General features: G+C 37.3%; 2 protein-coding genes and 1 non-coding gene across 3 annotated transcripts in view; all 3 read left to right on the forward strand.

Moving 5' to 3' along the window:
* LOC149018136 (uncharacterized) overlaps nucleotides 1-4,528 on the forward strand; it is a gene marked incomplete at its 5' end in the record, with an annotated part of 51,294 nt that extends 46,766 nt beyond the window's left edge. The window contains 3 exons of the mRNA XM_089153851.1: nucleotides 1,800-1,913; nucleotides 3,189-3,243; nucleotides 3,351-4,528. Coding sequence (XP_089009977.1) covers nucleotides 1,800-1,913; nucleotides 3,189-3,243; nucleotides 3,351-3,370 — 189 coding nt within the window. The remainder of the gene's footprint in view (nucleotides 1-1,799; nucleotides 1,914-3,188; nucleotides 3,244-3,350) is intronic.
* LOC149018137 (small nucleolar RNA SNORD36) lies at nucleotides 3,233-3,308 on the forward strand. Its single transcript, XR_016173206.1, has one exon. It is a non-coding gene; the product is annotated as a small nucleolar RNA SNORD36 (small nucleolar RNA).
* Nucleotides 4,529-10,909: 6,381 nt separating the features above from the next.
* LOC149018138 (kinesin-like protein KIN-14B) overlaps nucleotides 10,910-15,868 on the forward strand; it is a 99,227-nt gene continuing 94,268 nt past the window's right edge. Inside the window, exon 1 of the mRNA XM_089152460.1 lies at nucleotides 10,910-11,594. Within this exon, the coding sequence (XP_089008586.1) occupies nucleotides 11,397-11,594 (198 nt within the window). The 5' untranslated portion in view covers nucleotides 10,910-11,396. The remainder of the gene's footprint in view (nucleotides 11,595-15,868) is intronic.

Below are 15,868 nucleotides of genomic sequence, written 5' to 3' on the forward strand. Positions count from 1 at the left end.
CTAATAAATAGCAGGAAGGGAAGGACTTTTGAGGAGGCAAATTGGTTCCAGCGGGAAACAGGGTTTGAAAAACCCTAAATATTGGATGTAGTCCTTTTGATGAGACTAACAAGCCTCAGAATATAAGTATCATCAGATGGCAGCAGCAGCAGCAGCAGCAGGCAGAGCATTCACAAAGGTCTGAGCGAATAACCCAGAAATCCCATGACGCATGGTAGGTAGGTAATTCAGAAATCACAGTTCTTCATTAGTAGACATGGAACAGCAGACTGTAGGTGGCTGCACCACATGGAAGAAAAAACTCAGAATTTGCTCAGTGGCGAGAGAGAAGAAGGCAGCCCCGAGGCTGATTAAACCCGTTCTAATATCATGTTAGAAATCAAGCTCTAAGAATCAAACTAGTCACTGAATTGAAAGAGAAAACAAGGAGGAAGAAGAAGAAGAGAAAGAACCACCAGTAGCTTACAATTCTAGTTTAGCTTCCTAGAATCGCAGGCTGGTTTATTTATAGCATTCAAACCCCAATTACAGACTTGAGAGATAAGTAACCTTGTCCTCTGAAAAAGGAAACGAACTTAGAAGTAAAGGACAGAATAAACTGACAAAAATTCTGTCCAAAATAGAAAGTACAAAGTGAAAATAGAAACTAAGCAGAAAAGGCACTCTGATCCTCCAAAACTTGTGCACCAAGCTTGCTCTCCAAAGTAGAAACTTGTGAAACAGAAACTTGTGCACCAAGGTTTACGCACCAAGGCAATTCTCAACACCCTTGAAAAGCATTAGACTTGTGACAACAAAGAATTGTATATGGACATCAATAATGATGATGGTTGGTTAACTAATTCATCTTATTGTGACTGGACCAGTTATTTCATTTGCTGTTGGTGTTATGAATCAGTTGATGGAAAAAAAGGTTCCCTGGGCTCTTTGGGAGAGAGCAGTTTGCATTCTTAAGGGTGCTTCGGTGAAGAGATTTGTACAAATGATAGTTGATATTCTTTTGTTACACAGATGCTTGTTGGCTGACACTGATGATGATAGGTGATCAACTAATAAAATTGTGTTTTTGTTGGAGGTAAGCTTGTTACATGGAGTAAGACAAACTACGGTGTCTCAGCTAATGCTTAGGCTTGAGTGTAAGATCATAGCTCAAACCCCAACTGAGTTGGTGTGTTGAAGCCTTATCCATGAGATTGGTTTTCAGTAAAAATATTCTCGATATGTTTTGTGACAATCAAGATGCTGTCCACTGCTAGCAGTCCAGTCTTTATGAAAATCCCGAACATATTGAAGTTGACTTCATTTTGTGTGAGATGTAGTGGTACAGAAATTGATCTCTACTCCATCTGTTTGATCAATTGGTCAATTTGATGTGTATGTTTAATATGTCTTTGCATTGAATTTCTTTCAAGGGTGCATGGACAATATTTATTCTTCATCTTGAGAGGGAGTTCTAACAAGCATATTGTGTATGGCAAGGGGTATTTAAGACTTTATAAGCTCATATTTTGTGTAACACATTTTAGTTACATATAAGCTATGAGCTTCTATTGTAAAGTTATCATATATAAGGTTACTCATAAAAGGAGTTGTTGTTGATAGGATTTACCATTCATTGAACATAGAGGAATGGTTTTCTTCTCTTTGCTGCTTCTGGTTATGTTCATCTCATCTCCCATATTCTTTGTATGTCTTTTGCAAAGTTTATTTTTTGGAGTTCCAATAATTTGTTCATGCTTTTGTTGCTTCTTGGAAGGGTTTATGTTAGCTGGAAAGTATAATCTTCTAAAAATCTTCAGGATAAAGATGAGAAAGGTGGGAAGGAAAAGAATGAAGATGAAAATGAAGATGAAGATGATGAACAAATAGAAGAGGAAGATGAAGAACTCAGTGATCCTGAAGACTATGAACAGGTAAAGGGTTCAAAATTTGTGGTTTGGTTCCTGGTTTATTTGGTTTTAAGCAAATAATTTATCTTTTTCTGTTTGTGTAGTGAATGATTTACGTGTGGTTCTTATGTTGATCTATAAAATATGATGCATATGTTTGATGCTGTGGACTTGGAAATTACTGATGCATGCATGACTAATCCCTGCTTTATGTTGTAGGCTTGTAGCTCCTATCATTTTGTTTGCTCTCTTCTTTTTCCTTTCACCATGCCTTCATTTTTGCTGATTCAAATGGCTTATAGTCTCCCCTTACAATCCATAGCTATGAAGGGGCATGGATCAATTCGTCCACCATTGTGTACTTCAAAGGAGGTCACATCTTTTCATCATCTGATTATTGAATGTGTGGCCGGTCTTTGTTTTCACTTTGAGCCTCAGGGTTTTTTTCTAGATGCAGAAGATTTTTATTTTCAAGATTCTGTGGTCCTATTTGAACCATTCCTCTCAGGATCTGGATTCCATATAAGTATGTTCTGGAAAAATTGGGTGACTGGGGTGCTAAGCAGGTTAATTGGATGATTTTCAGAATATGCATGCATGTTTGTTGAGTGACTAGGGTGCTAAGCAGGTTAAATGCATGGTTTTCAGAATATGCATGCATGTTTGTTGGTTGACACTCATCTAACAAGAGGGCTATTTTATTGATAGTCATCTAAAAGAATATTATTTGGACTAATCAGAGTATGCTTGGGTATTTTGTTGACATTGTCACTCTAAAAGGAGGGAGAAAAGGGGGGATAAGGGGAAGAAGAGATTTGAACTTGGTTGGATTTGAGGCACTATAAAATTAGAGAGAAAAATTGGAACCAGTTAAATCTTTCTAGCAAACCAGATCTTTTTGTGACAGTTTTTTCCTGGTTAAATGGTATAGTAGTGAACCTGCCCACCTTCATTGTACCCTGCAAGAATAGGTAAAGTGGGGATAAGTTTGTAGGATTGTGGATAGGATTAGAGGACTGCACTACCTGGACTTGATCACTGCAGTATACTTTTTCTTGTTACAAACCTGGTTTGCTATCTGGTATCTTTAGTTTGCTGTCATCGTCACTATGGTTTGTATGAGGGGAAATCGCCAGTGTGGCTAGGCCCCAGATACGTTTATTCCGGGGCCTTTTCAAACTAGGGGATCCTGCCTCTGTATGTCTGCACTCCTTGACTGTGATCTTCCTATCCATATAAGTTAATAGTGTTCTCTGTTCTGCAAAATCTCACCCTAAATGTGTCACAATATTTTTGCAGAATGTTGATTTTGATGATGATGAAGATGATTTCAACATGGATGATGGCAATGATGGTAACAAATTCTTGCCTGAGATTTTCCTTGTAGTTGCTTTGCAAATAATACTCGGTCATTGCCAACTAGCCAGTGCCTGATTCTTTTTCTCTCCCCCACCCCAACAGATGAGGCAGTTTATAGTTAACTGCATGGCTGCCTTAGTTTATTAGTTGTACAGCTTGGACTTGGGCTTGTCTTGGATTCTTCACAGAAGGTGAGGCAAGAAAGGGACAAACCTTGCCCGTTTTCAGATTTTCAATCTTATCGGTTGTGAAAATACTACTATTCATCTTGAAACGAAGCTATGCTGTAATCAAAATATCAGTCTTCTTGTGTGGTATCAACACGGATGGTTTTTTTTTTTTTTGTACAGAGTAAGTTATACCACATTAGCTTTGGTTATTTGTACAAAATACATTCTTATTCTCCCATTGCTCATGCTGGTTTATCTTTTCAAATAGAAGACCCCCAGGAATGCAATATGGGTTCAACAGATTGCTCGTCCTGCTGAAGCTTTATGGTCAACTCGTGGCATCCTGGAGGATATTTGGGGCATGCAACCTCTGTTCCGTCACTGCGTTTTTATTCATCATATGCTGGAGGTCAATGCAGTGGCCAAATTCTTAGCCTGTTTAGTTACTGAGGTTTCTAAGACAGTTATCTGTTGCTCATTTGCGAGATGGCTCTCTGAAATTGTGGAGCTTGACCGAATTGGCCATACCTACTACAGCTAATGTCTCTTATGTAATACTTATCTACTATAATTAATATAAAGCGCCTTTTAACCGGAAAAAGAAAATCATTGCCTAGGTGATAAAATAGCCTCCGAACTACCAAGCTCCATTTTCTCTTTCACCGTAATGTCTGTCAAGTAGAGACTTTTTGATATAGTTTTTTGGTTCTGCGCTAGTACTCCGATGTGTCTGTATAGGTTTAAGTATGGTGTTTTCATGTGTAAAGGTAAGAGGTAGTTTAGAGCTGTCTTTCATACAAAATGCTGCACTTTTCGAACAGTTAAGGTGCCATAACTTCAGCCAATTCGTAAAAGACCTTGTGAGAGAACCAAATCTTGCTGAACCGTGTGCCAATTCCACAGTTAAGTTTCCCATTCGAAGGATCCCGCACGACGCGATGATTAACTACAATAGTTTCGATTTAATCGAGTTCTTTTTCCTCCTCAACCATGATTCAGGTTCAGAACTTGATTCATTCGATCCTCAACATGGTGGCGATGTTGAATCCTACCCAGAGTCTGTGTCTCCGCATTGAACCCGTGATCATGAGAGTACCCTTTGCTCATCACCGGCAGCCTTTTCACGGTGACCTCGTTGCCATTAGGCATGGCACCCTTGTACACAATACCTGCACCTCCCTTGCCTATGATGTTGTCTTCTTCCAAGCATTCCAAGACATCATCACAGGTTAAATCCAAACATTGGAAAGTCGTAAGCCTCCAAGCCCTGGAGTCGCTAGCCTTCTTCAGAGATTGAGCTTTGATGATGGCCGCCATTGCAAATGTTATTGAATAGACAAGAAGGCCGATGACAAGAAAAAGCTTTATCGAAGCAGGGAGAGGGCCTCTCACATGGGATTGTCGACACAGGTGACATTTCGACCGTTGGTGATATATCGCCGATTTCGACATATGATTAAAGTCGTGTCGCTGGGGGGTTTCGTGTTGCCCCCCACGTCAAATTATCGCCGTGTGTCAGCCATATAATCTTAATAAGTGTCAAACATTATTGATGATTCATCTTAATATAATTAGTCACTTATAATTCAAATTTTCATAATTAAATAACAAAAAACTCTTATGTAAGGTGTTATGTCCAAATTACCCCATCAGTTATCTCAATCTATACCTAACCATCCTTTGGTGGGTGAAAAATATTCACTCATTTTCTTCATATACTTCACCGAAACCACCGGCCACTATTGGAAACCACTATAACCACTCCCCCTACTAGCCACCATCGCCTTTACCTTCTCCCCTCGGTTTGGCTATCCTCATTCGATTGCGAAGAGAGGAGACACCCTCTCCAAGCTTGCTAAGTTGCAGGTACCACCACCATTCTCCCAGTTTTTTATCATGATCTTGGTTTTGAGTTCCTTCTTCTATTCCTCTTTTTCTTTCGTCTTCCATTTCCCCAATCTACAATTCCTCTCTCTTGATGTCTTATTTGAGATGAGATTTTCTTTTTCTTAGTTAGGGTTCCAAAGTTTAATATTTATATCTCTCATGCTTAAGGGTTTTCAAACGAGAGATGAATTAGAAATTTATCTTGATTTCCTTTTATGAAAGACAAGAACATTCACTCCTTCATATGCTCAAGAGTCAATGTTGCACAAGAAATAAAGAGAGGAATGATGCGACTTAAAATCGTCCAGCCGTCAGAAGCCTACAAAACAAACGTCAGACGTGAGCCGACTCGACGATCGGGAAGCCACCTCTGATGATGAAGTCAATAAGCGCATCAACAAAGAGCCCTGGCTAGCTGCAGAGCTTAATTGAAAGATAGAATGGAGGGAAACGATTCAGTTACATTTTGTTATGTTGTTCTTCAATCTTTATAGGGTTTACCTTTTATATCTGACCATTGGAGTAGTTCACAAATCTTATCTTTAGCCATCAGATTGTAGGGTTTCATTATCTTAATCTGAGTTAGTTGCAGTTTACCTTATAGGGCATGATTACCATATAGGCCACCTTTTTTGAAATCTATGTGTCCTGTAGGATTTACATCGTTCACTGATGATTCCAAAGCTTGAGAATTTCTTTTAGACTTAGTAGATAGAATTTGAGAATGTGAGCCAACTCAAGAATCTGAAAGGACTAGTAGGGGATATTTTGTTGATAACCAAGTTCATAAGGATGCTCAAATAGATAGTGTTTTGAAAAAGTTAGAGACTTTGGTAGTAAAAGTTGAACCACCACCACCAAGTTAAGCACATTTTATTGACAAATCTATTGCTATGTGTGTATGGTGTCAATCTCTTGCACATATAATTAAAGAATGCCCTAGCTATTTTGAAGGCCAATATGAAATGTCAGTTTGATGTTTTCAAACCCGTACACTAACACGTACTATCCTGATTGGAAGATTGAGAGAATCACTACTAAAATTAAATCTTGATTGAAAGTTTTTATTATTCTGATTTTGTTGTTAACTATTGCATCCGTTTATTTGTTTTATTAATTATTTAGTTTCTCGATTCAAACCCCCCCCCCCCCCAATTTCTATCAAGGAATAAATTTTCACCAATATGTGTGGATTCAACCCTACTCACTGCTATTACAAATTCAGTTGAAAAAAGTATTATCTTTGGTGGATTTGACACCCATCAACATACGAGTATTTGTTTACAGAGTCCGACAGGAGTTTTATTGTTGTTGGGAATTTATGAACCTAGATTTGGAAATTCTCTATTTCAAGTTGAAAAATGGAAGGTAAAACCAATATTCTCTTTGTCTTCCCATTATCGGATTTCAAATTTGTTTCTCCCCCATTTTAGTATTTTGATTTTGGGAAGGTTTTCTTATTATGTCGGTTCTCATCCGGTAAATTTGTAAACAATTCATATCCATTCGTACTTTTAGTCTGAAGTGTGAAATTGACATTGGAGTGCCCCACTAGGTTTTTTTTTTTTCACTATGTTTCTCTGTATTTTCATGTTTAGCTCATTTGATTTTTTTTCCTATCTAATGAAATTTTTTTAATGATTTATGCATACGGCTTAAATGTAACCGCAAGTAAAAATCATTTTTTCCTATATGTATGGGAAAGGCGTAGTAATTTATCGATTTATACCTACAGTTATGGATGATCGTAGTAATTTATTGAGCTATGCCTAGGGCTTAAAATGTAATTGTAGGTAAAAATCATTTTTGCCTACAACAAGTGCAGATTCCATAAAGAAAAGTTGTAGCCTTAAACCCTTTTTTAGTATCAACATATTGAGGTATATGAATATTATCAGTTCTGTGATTATTATATTATTATATGTTAAGGATAATGTTATGGTACTTTGGAAAACATGCTAATGAAGAGTATTCTCAGACCAGCTTGGTTGGAAAAACCTTATCCATAATCTCACCTCCCAAAGAATGACAAATAAGTTATATTTTAAGTTATCAACTAAGCAAGTTGTATGCTAATTTATTAACAAAGTAAACATTTGAGATAGAAACACACCAATGTTGATTTTACAAATGCCTATAATTTTTCCTTTGCTACTGTCTCTATATGTGATGTAACCTCCATCATATGACCATCGTATGACCTTAGCTTTGTGGATTAGCTTTGTAGATTGGACATCATGTGCTTGGAACAACCATTATAGATGTATCATTCGCTCATTTAGAAATTCATCAAGCAAACTTACAAAAAATAATAAAAGATTTTCATCTGTCCCCCGTCTGCATGGGTTCATTCATGATAGATTTTATCAGTTATTTAGGATACCAAGTGATTTGATATCCCTTTGGACTTTGGATATACACTACAAAAAAGCCCATTTTTGGTGACGCTTTAAATATATTTTCCTTGACGGTATATAGTAAACCGTTGCAAATAATAATTTTCCCCGACGATTCACTGAAACCGTCGTCAAATGTAAGGATATGGCGACCCCTATCTAAAAACGTAGTTGAATCTTATTTTCGGCAACGGTTCTCTATAAACCGTCGCCGAAAACAATGATAGGGCAACTCCTTTGAATTTGAGGTCCTTGAAATGTTTGCCTTTGAATGTTTTGGTTTATTTGATTATTCTCATTGTTTTTTTTTCGATAAAGATTTTGTTTCCCTTGATTATAATAATATTGGTTTTCTTCTAGGCCTTTGCTTAGTGGGCATTTGTGGCCTAAAGGAAAGTTGAGGCATATACTCACAGGAGGTATAATAGGGATGTGGCCAATCATAATTGAACATCATTTGATTTTGATGTGCCCAAAATTGGTGTGGGTATTGATCTTGGGCATTATAGTAATTTAGAAAACTTTTCCAGATGGAGAAATTTTGAAAAATATTTACCTAATAAGATATTTATAAAAAAGTTTTATTCAAATAGATCCAATTTTTTAAAATAATTATCATATCCCAAATTTGGTGATACTTTTTTTCAGTCAGCTGATAACTACTATGAACTACCCAAATTACCCTCAAAGTAAAGTATTTTATATGTATAAATTTAGTTAATAGTTTTTCATTTTTTAAATAATTTTTTTTCCTAAATCAATTTAATTCCTATAAAGTAGTTAGACAATCTCCCACGAGGCTGCGACTTGTTCACTCAAAAAAAAAAAAAAAAATCTCACGATTCTTGGTGTTTAGCAAGGCAAGAAATTTAGAGAGACTATGCTCTTGTTCTTTGTGGTGGAAAATTTACAAAAAGGCTTAAAAGTCCTATTGTTTTTCACTTGCAAATCATTATATTGGAATGTCTTGTTCTCGTAAAACTAGTGAGTATTACCTCTTTCTCTTTCTATGATGATGTATTTTTTCCCCTTTTCTAACTAATAATACAAACATGCTATGATAGAATTTTTGCTGTGTATGGCGGATAGATTATCGTATTAAATCATCATCTTTCCTTTTCTTGATTTTAATTACCTTGATTTTTAAAACTTGAATTGGCTGATAATAAAAAATGAGATAAGCATTTAAGAATTCAATTAGGAAAGAAAAAAAAGTCATTTAAAAAGGAAAAAAATGTTGACTAAATTTATATATATAAGACTTGACTTTGAGGGCAAAGCCTTGGAAACCGGGGTTGGCAACCAAAAAAAAAAAAAAAAAAAAAGTTAGGTAGGAAAAATTATCATAAAATTTTATATTTGGTAATTACTTTAAAAAATATAACCCATTTGAGTAAAACCATTTTAAAAATATATTATTAGGTGTTTTTCAAAGTCTTTCCATCTGGAAAATTTTCCTATTAATTTTGGATTATTTGCCACTTATGGTTATGATTGTTTTGATATCAGGATCTTACTTTGGTAATCTTGCTTAGGATAATTTTGTCCTAGGTTAACCTTTGGACTATTCTTTTGATTTCAAAATTTTCATTTCCTTTGATTGTTGTTGTTTTCCTTTCTATTTGCTTGAACTTGGTTCTTGTTTCCCCTTTGGTTATTCCTTTGAGTGATTGGGGATATTGGCTAAGGATTCTTATTAGACGATCCTATATCAAACCTAACTTTCTTGCGTTTCTTAAGGGTTGTATTTCACCATTAAATCTAAGTCCCTCTTTGTCTTGGGGACTCTTTTGAGGGTTCCTAGTAGGTTGTAAAGTTTATTTGGAAATTAATAAAAGTGACTATGTGTTACTTAAATCTTTATTTTCTATTTTAATTCTATTATTATAATCATGCAAATCCCTAATTATATTATTTTGGGAGATCAAATAATTTCATAGGGTTTATATTCTTCTTTTCAATCATCTTGCTAACTTTGTATTGGTCTTCAAAAGCACTAGGAATGTCTTCCTCATCAATATTATCTACTTCGCCTGGATCTCTAATTAGCTCTTCGTTTTATTATTCTTTTTTGTTTATTGGGTTTCTTAGAATGCATAAGCCAAAATAAATTAGGTAACATCCTCAATTGTTATAGATTCTCTATATCTAAAACTTGCATATGACTACCATATTGATTTGCCTACAAGGTTTGATTTGGACATCTCCCCCTCAATATTGGTGGGGAGGAATACGAATATCGAAGGTGAAGGGCTTCTGCAACCATGGAACCAAAAAGTGTGTGCCCCCCCAACTGTCTTGTTGAGAATTCCTCTAAATCGATCAAAATTGTTGCTCTTTGACCTCAATTGATTGTGTACATAGACGAATTCATAACGGTTGTGCCTGCACCTAGGCCAAAAGCCACTCTTGCTAGGTTCATCAAGTGTGAAATTGTAGCTTGATTGCTACCCATTTTCTTCAACCTTCAATTGATGAAATTGGAAACCTAGAAAGCCAAAGGTTTACTTAGATGGGATCTTCTCTAATAGAGGAGCTGCAATTGGATCGCATTGGTCGCCGGTAGGAGAGGGATGGTGATGGGCTTTCGGCGAGATATAGAAAGAAAATGGGTCACTCACTTAGGGGTTGGGTCACTTAATTGATTAAGAGCATATTTTAGTCATTTTATACGTGCATATCTATATGAATAAAGGTAGGTAACTTAGAATTATACAAAAAAGTAAAGATGAATGCTATTTAATTTGAATCTGGATCATCACCCCGTCAGGGAGCGAAAAAGCTTGTATCTTACACATTTAATGCGCAGGATCATAAAGCCGAAATTTTGGTTGAGATTTCGATGGTCGAGATCGAAATTTCGACCGAAATTTCGACCGAAATTCTGATCCCACCACTCAAAGTGCATGGCTTGATGGTCCTGCGCATTTATGGTGTAGAACCCAAGCAAAGTCCGTCAGGAGCACTCTGTGCTCAAGTACACACTTAAGAATTATAGGCCCATTTAAGTAGATGCAGTAAAAAAACTATTAAATTACTATGTCAAGTGACAACCATTTGTTCATGTGCCGTTCGTGCAACTATCGACACTGCACCTACCACTGCAGACACACCACCCAACCAAAGTTCCCTCGCGAAACCGCGCAAAGGGGACTAATCATGCATCCTCACGTGCACTTTATTATTGAAACTGACGGAGAGTTTCTTTCAAGAAAACAAGAAAAAAAAAAAAAAAAAAGAAAAAAAAATTCCCCAGGCGAAGACAAGCAGGAAAGTTGAGGACACGAAACACGAGCGGAAAAGCCAGTGCGTCTCGGCTCTCAAGACTCTCTGCTGGAAGTTGAGACAGCAGGAGGGGGAGAGAGACGCAATGGTATCCGTTAACTATCAAGGGAGGGAAGGTTTTCGTATTTTTTACGCTTTTGAGATGCAATGGCGGGAGGAATGAATGGAGATAATACGAAATTGATATTCATAAAGGAGCGACAAAAGGAGGAAAAAGTTGAATTGATTAGAGGGGGAAATCAAATTAAAATTAAAAAGATGAATTACTTTACTTTCTGAGATCTAGCAGACTGGAACGACTTTATGGTTCAGTATGTTTGTGCGTTGAAGTCTGCTCTTTCTTAGGTTTTCGCTACTGGTGTTGTCTGCGGAAGACTATTGTTTGAGATCTAGGGTTTGGGGAAACGATAATGGCGGACCAGAAGAAATGGAATTGGGAGATACCTGGATTCGAGCCAAGGAGGTCATTTGAGCTTGAAGACTATAGACCTGCCCCTCTAGTTCGGAGGTATTCGATGTCCTCGTCTTCGATTCCTTCTCAGCCGGAATACTCGAACTCGAAGAGTGCTTTAGCCGCCAAAGTTCAGAAATTGAAAGAAAAAGTGAAGGTGCGTTCCTTTCTTTCTGGTGCTTTTATATATGAGTCTCTTGTTTGGAATGTATGCATCATCCAATTAGGACAATGTTTTCAGAGTTTATTTGGTTCTGGTGACTGGTAAGTTTTCTCATGGCGTCAGCTGAATGTCGGTTTGGCCGGTGGGGCCATTGATACTTTCAGTTCTTAACGATAGTGCACTCGGGTTGTTAAAGATCGTTTGCAGTAGTTACAGAAAGAACGGGCATATCCCTTGTCTGATTGAATGCTCGCTTATTGGTAAGGTTCCACTGAAGTTGATGAAGATCGAAAGAATACACGAGAATAAGCTCCTTTACTAACGAAAAAAGCTAATACCTTTTCTTTGGTAAACATCCACTGAAGTTGATGAAGAACGAAGGAATACATGTGATCAAGTTCGTTTACTAATAGAAAAGTAGAATCTTGAAGAACAAAACCTGTCGACAAAAAAAGAAAAAAGAAAAAGAAAAGGGAAATACAGTAAAGCACAAGAATCTGAGAAGTCAACAAGGTTATGAAGCTTTAATATGATCGGAGGTTTGTTGATACTTCAGCATGTGCTGATGTAATACGACTAATAAATTAGATAATATTGGAAGAAGGAAGAATATATATGTGTATATATTGTAGCTGTAGTTTTGTTCATTATACTTCCTTGTGGTTTAGTGTCTTGCTCATTGTGTAGGAACTTGACATGGTGCCGATTCTTTATCTATCATTGTTTTGGTTGCATTCATTAGTACTGCTTGATTAGGTTGTTGCTTCTTATGGGAGCATGGGTTTTGGTCCTACTGCTGGAGTTGAAAATTGTATTGGGGAACCCTCCCAACTGTTCTTTGGTAGCTCCATGCAGTTGGTGCGTCAATCGCACTACCTTGAGGCTTTGTCATCTTATATGCTATTACCTGTTCATGATCGGCATTTACACACGGTTTACTGTCCCCAAGTGCTACAACCTTTAGCAGATCCATAGAGCTTCATGGTTCATACGTGGAAAAGATTCCAAATAGAAATGATGGATTTAGTTGTGAGGTTGTGGTTGTTGTTGATAGTGCGACTTGCTGTTCACTTGGTTATGGGTTGATATTGTGGAAACAGCCTCTTTGAAAGAGGGCCAAGACTGTGCATTTCACCCTTCACTGCTCCCGCTGAATGGAGCGATGTGCATTGGCCACGGACCTTTTTTATTTTTGGAGCAATGGTTTACTCTTTTTTTTTTTGGTGTCATTTTTTGGTTTTATAATTTAGGTGTTCCGTGTTATCATTCACAAAGCAACTGCATCCAATCTTCAAGAAGTCCCAATTGTTTGAAATTTCTATCTTTGGAATGACATATTTATGGAATCCCCATGAATAAGATAAAATCTCCTTCTGTGATATTCACACAAGGTTTCTCTTGATTTTCTGAAGCAAGATTTTCTCTTGTATTAGTGATGCTGTTGTCCGCCCAAATTGAAGTATAATTAGTATTTGGCTGTAGGATATTTACATTTCTTTTAAGAAAGAAAGAGGAAAATGTCGTTGCTTTGGGTGCAAAACTTCTTATTTATGGAGCAAGAAATTAGTTTCTTTGGTCAGGCTGAATACAGTTCTTGTAGTGATGGAGTGTAACAGTTACGTACTTTGGTCTCTACCTCTACTGAAGTTCATCAATGAGATGTTGTCTACTATTCTTGATAGGAATGGGTAACTGTACGGAAACATGATGTGTCTGCTTTATATTAGAATTCTAGTAGAATTTGGGTGCACCTGGTATGAGGAAACAATTCTAAAATATCACATTGGCTATTGGATCCAGTGCTGGGAGGATGTATTGTTGATGATGGTAAGCTCTTTAAGCATCTCTGTCAACTGTATATACAGCCTTTCCAGTCAAAATGGGGTCATGGAGGATAGTTAATTTGAGTTAGGTTATGGTAATTGTTTTTTATTTGAGCTTTGTCAGTTATAGTCTTAACATAAGAAGAGAGGAAAAGGAGGAAAGCTCGATCTGCTGTGGACCTTTACAGTTTATTGTGAAGACTCCAAGAACCTGTTTCTTTTATTTATAACTGAATACTACGTAGGTAGAAACCAAAAAGATCTCAAAACAGGAGACCTACCAGCTCTGATACCATACCAATAAATATAAGAAAACATAGAGAGAACCGAGAAGAAGAGGAAGTAGAAGAGAATATGAGGGAGACCTCACATTAGTTGTGAGTGGCTCAAAGCTATCATCTTATTAATAGAACTCATATCAGAATCAGCAAACATAAGGGAAAAAAATAGCAGAGAATAAGTCCAAAAGGGGCACAAATATCACCCAAAAGCATTCTTGGGGAGCTAATCCTGAGAGACATTTTCTTTCCCCTTTTTGCCCTTTACAGTATACTCTTAACAGATGAGATCAACCAAAGGCCGTGCTGCCAAGATATTAGTAAAACTAGAACCAAAATAGGATTTTGGTTGCCAAGGGAGTTCCTTTTTTTTTTTTTTTTTTGGGGGGGGGGGGTGTTGCTGTTCAAAGTCAGATGGAGATAGGGCTTTAGGGGAATAGAGTGCTGGTCTAGGGGGAAGACTGATGTAGTTTTTCTGGAGTCTCCTTAATTTTAAGGTTTGTTGATATAACGTAGAGAATCGAAGTCAAAGGGACTAGGGGTGTGATGTAACCTCATTGGGGTGAGGCCAGAATCCCGGATCTAATATGGAGAATCATCCGGCCATTAGGGTTTCTAAAACCTTGCAGGTAGGGATTAGGGCTGTTGAGGGGTTTTAGGGTTTGTAGGGATGGCATACTAGCCTACTAGGTTTGGCTAGAGTTTCGAGTGGATGAAATATAAATCTGAATCTAGTTGATTTTAAATTCACATTGTGTTTCTATGGTTTTAGAATTGTAGAATTAGGGTTTCAGATTTTAAGGTTTCCAGGGGTTAGTTGGGGTGGCAACTTGGATTGAAGGCTAGGGTTGGTGAGGGGAGAATGATTCCAAAAGGGGAGGGGATTCTATTGGTGTGCATTGGAAGTTACAGAATTTAGGGTTTTGGAGGAAGAAGACGGATTTCAGTTTTCTAGGGTTTCTAAAGGGTAATGGGGGGGTCATGTAGGGATCAAATACTAGGTGGAGGGATGGATGATGGTCCTAGAACCGGAGGGATTTCTGAGGTGTGAATTAGGAGACATAGAAAATAGGATTTTGGCAATGAGGGGGGTGGTTGCCACAGACTTGGAGAGGGGGAAAAAGGTCCTGAGGTGCAATTTGCCTACGTTTGGGCTGGTGAGACACCCTTGCGCTCAATCGCACCTTCTCCCTGGCTGTAACTCCTTTCCAATATTTTCAGTCATCCGAAAACTGGTTTGGTTCCAAGCAATAGGCTGTATTTATAGCCTTTACTGAACTACTCCTAATGGGACTCAACTTCGAAAGCAAAATAGAAAAGGAATATTATTTTAAGAAGGAATCCTATTTATAATAAGACTCTATTTATAATAAGACTTGCAACTTTGACTCAATCAATCAATTAATCAATCAATCAACAAAATTAAAGTAAGAGTGTAAGACTACACTCCAAATAAAATAGGACAGCAACTAAAGGAATTATTTTTTAAATAGAATTCCTAGCTAGACAAGGACTGCTAATTAAATTTACATGGACTGACTCAGATAACAAAATAAGGACATACTTGGACTCCAAATAAAATTCTACTTGTGACTAGACCTAATTGGGCCTGACTGGGACCCAAAATGACCAAAATGCCCCTGTTGTTGAAAAATTATCCCACACTGCTGGGCCAGTGATGTGACCAAGGTTGATCCCCCCTATAATTGGGACCAAAACCTAGGCCCGAAGGGCCAATCCAAAGTTGGCCGAATATCCCAGTGGTATTTTTGTCATTTTCTAGCCCTTTTAGGGCTCAAGATGGCTTTGGTTGGGACCTCTTGATCCAAGGGTTATGGATCAATTTTTATTTTTTTATCTGGGTTAATATTTTTTTAGTTACAAAAGAGTCCCAGTCCATTGTAATTTCTTAGCTGGAGTTGTGTTGGAATTGGTTAGGTTGTGGATACAATATGACTCTTAAACAAAGATGGTTCTTATCTTTTAGGAGTTTGCTTTTGATTAAGATTTGTTTGCATTAGTGGTTGCGAGTCACTTGGGTAAGGAGTCTTTTCCTAAAGAGGACTCTAATAGATAAGGTATGGTCGATTGAATCATTTATGGAGTGCGCATTCGTCAATCTTTAAGATATACAATAGGTCGGACTAAGAGACCTCGTCGATTGACG

Source organism: Hakea prostrata, chromosome 4 (genome assembly GCF_041222555.1).
Source record: "Hakea prostrata isolate BN-2017 chromosome 4, UWA_Hpros_2, whole genome shotgun sequence".
Taxonomy (NCBI): Eukaryota; Viridiplantae; Streptophyta; class Magnoliopsida; order Proteales; family Proteaceae; genus Hakea; species Hakea prostrata.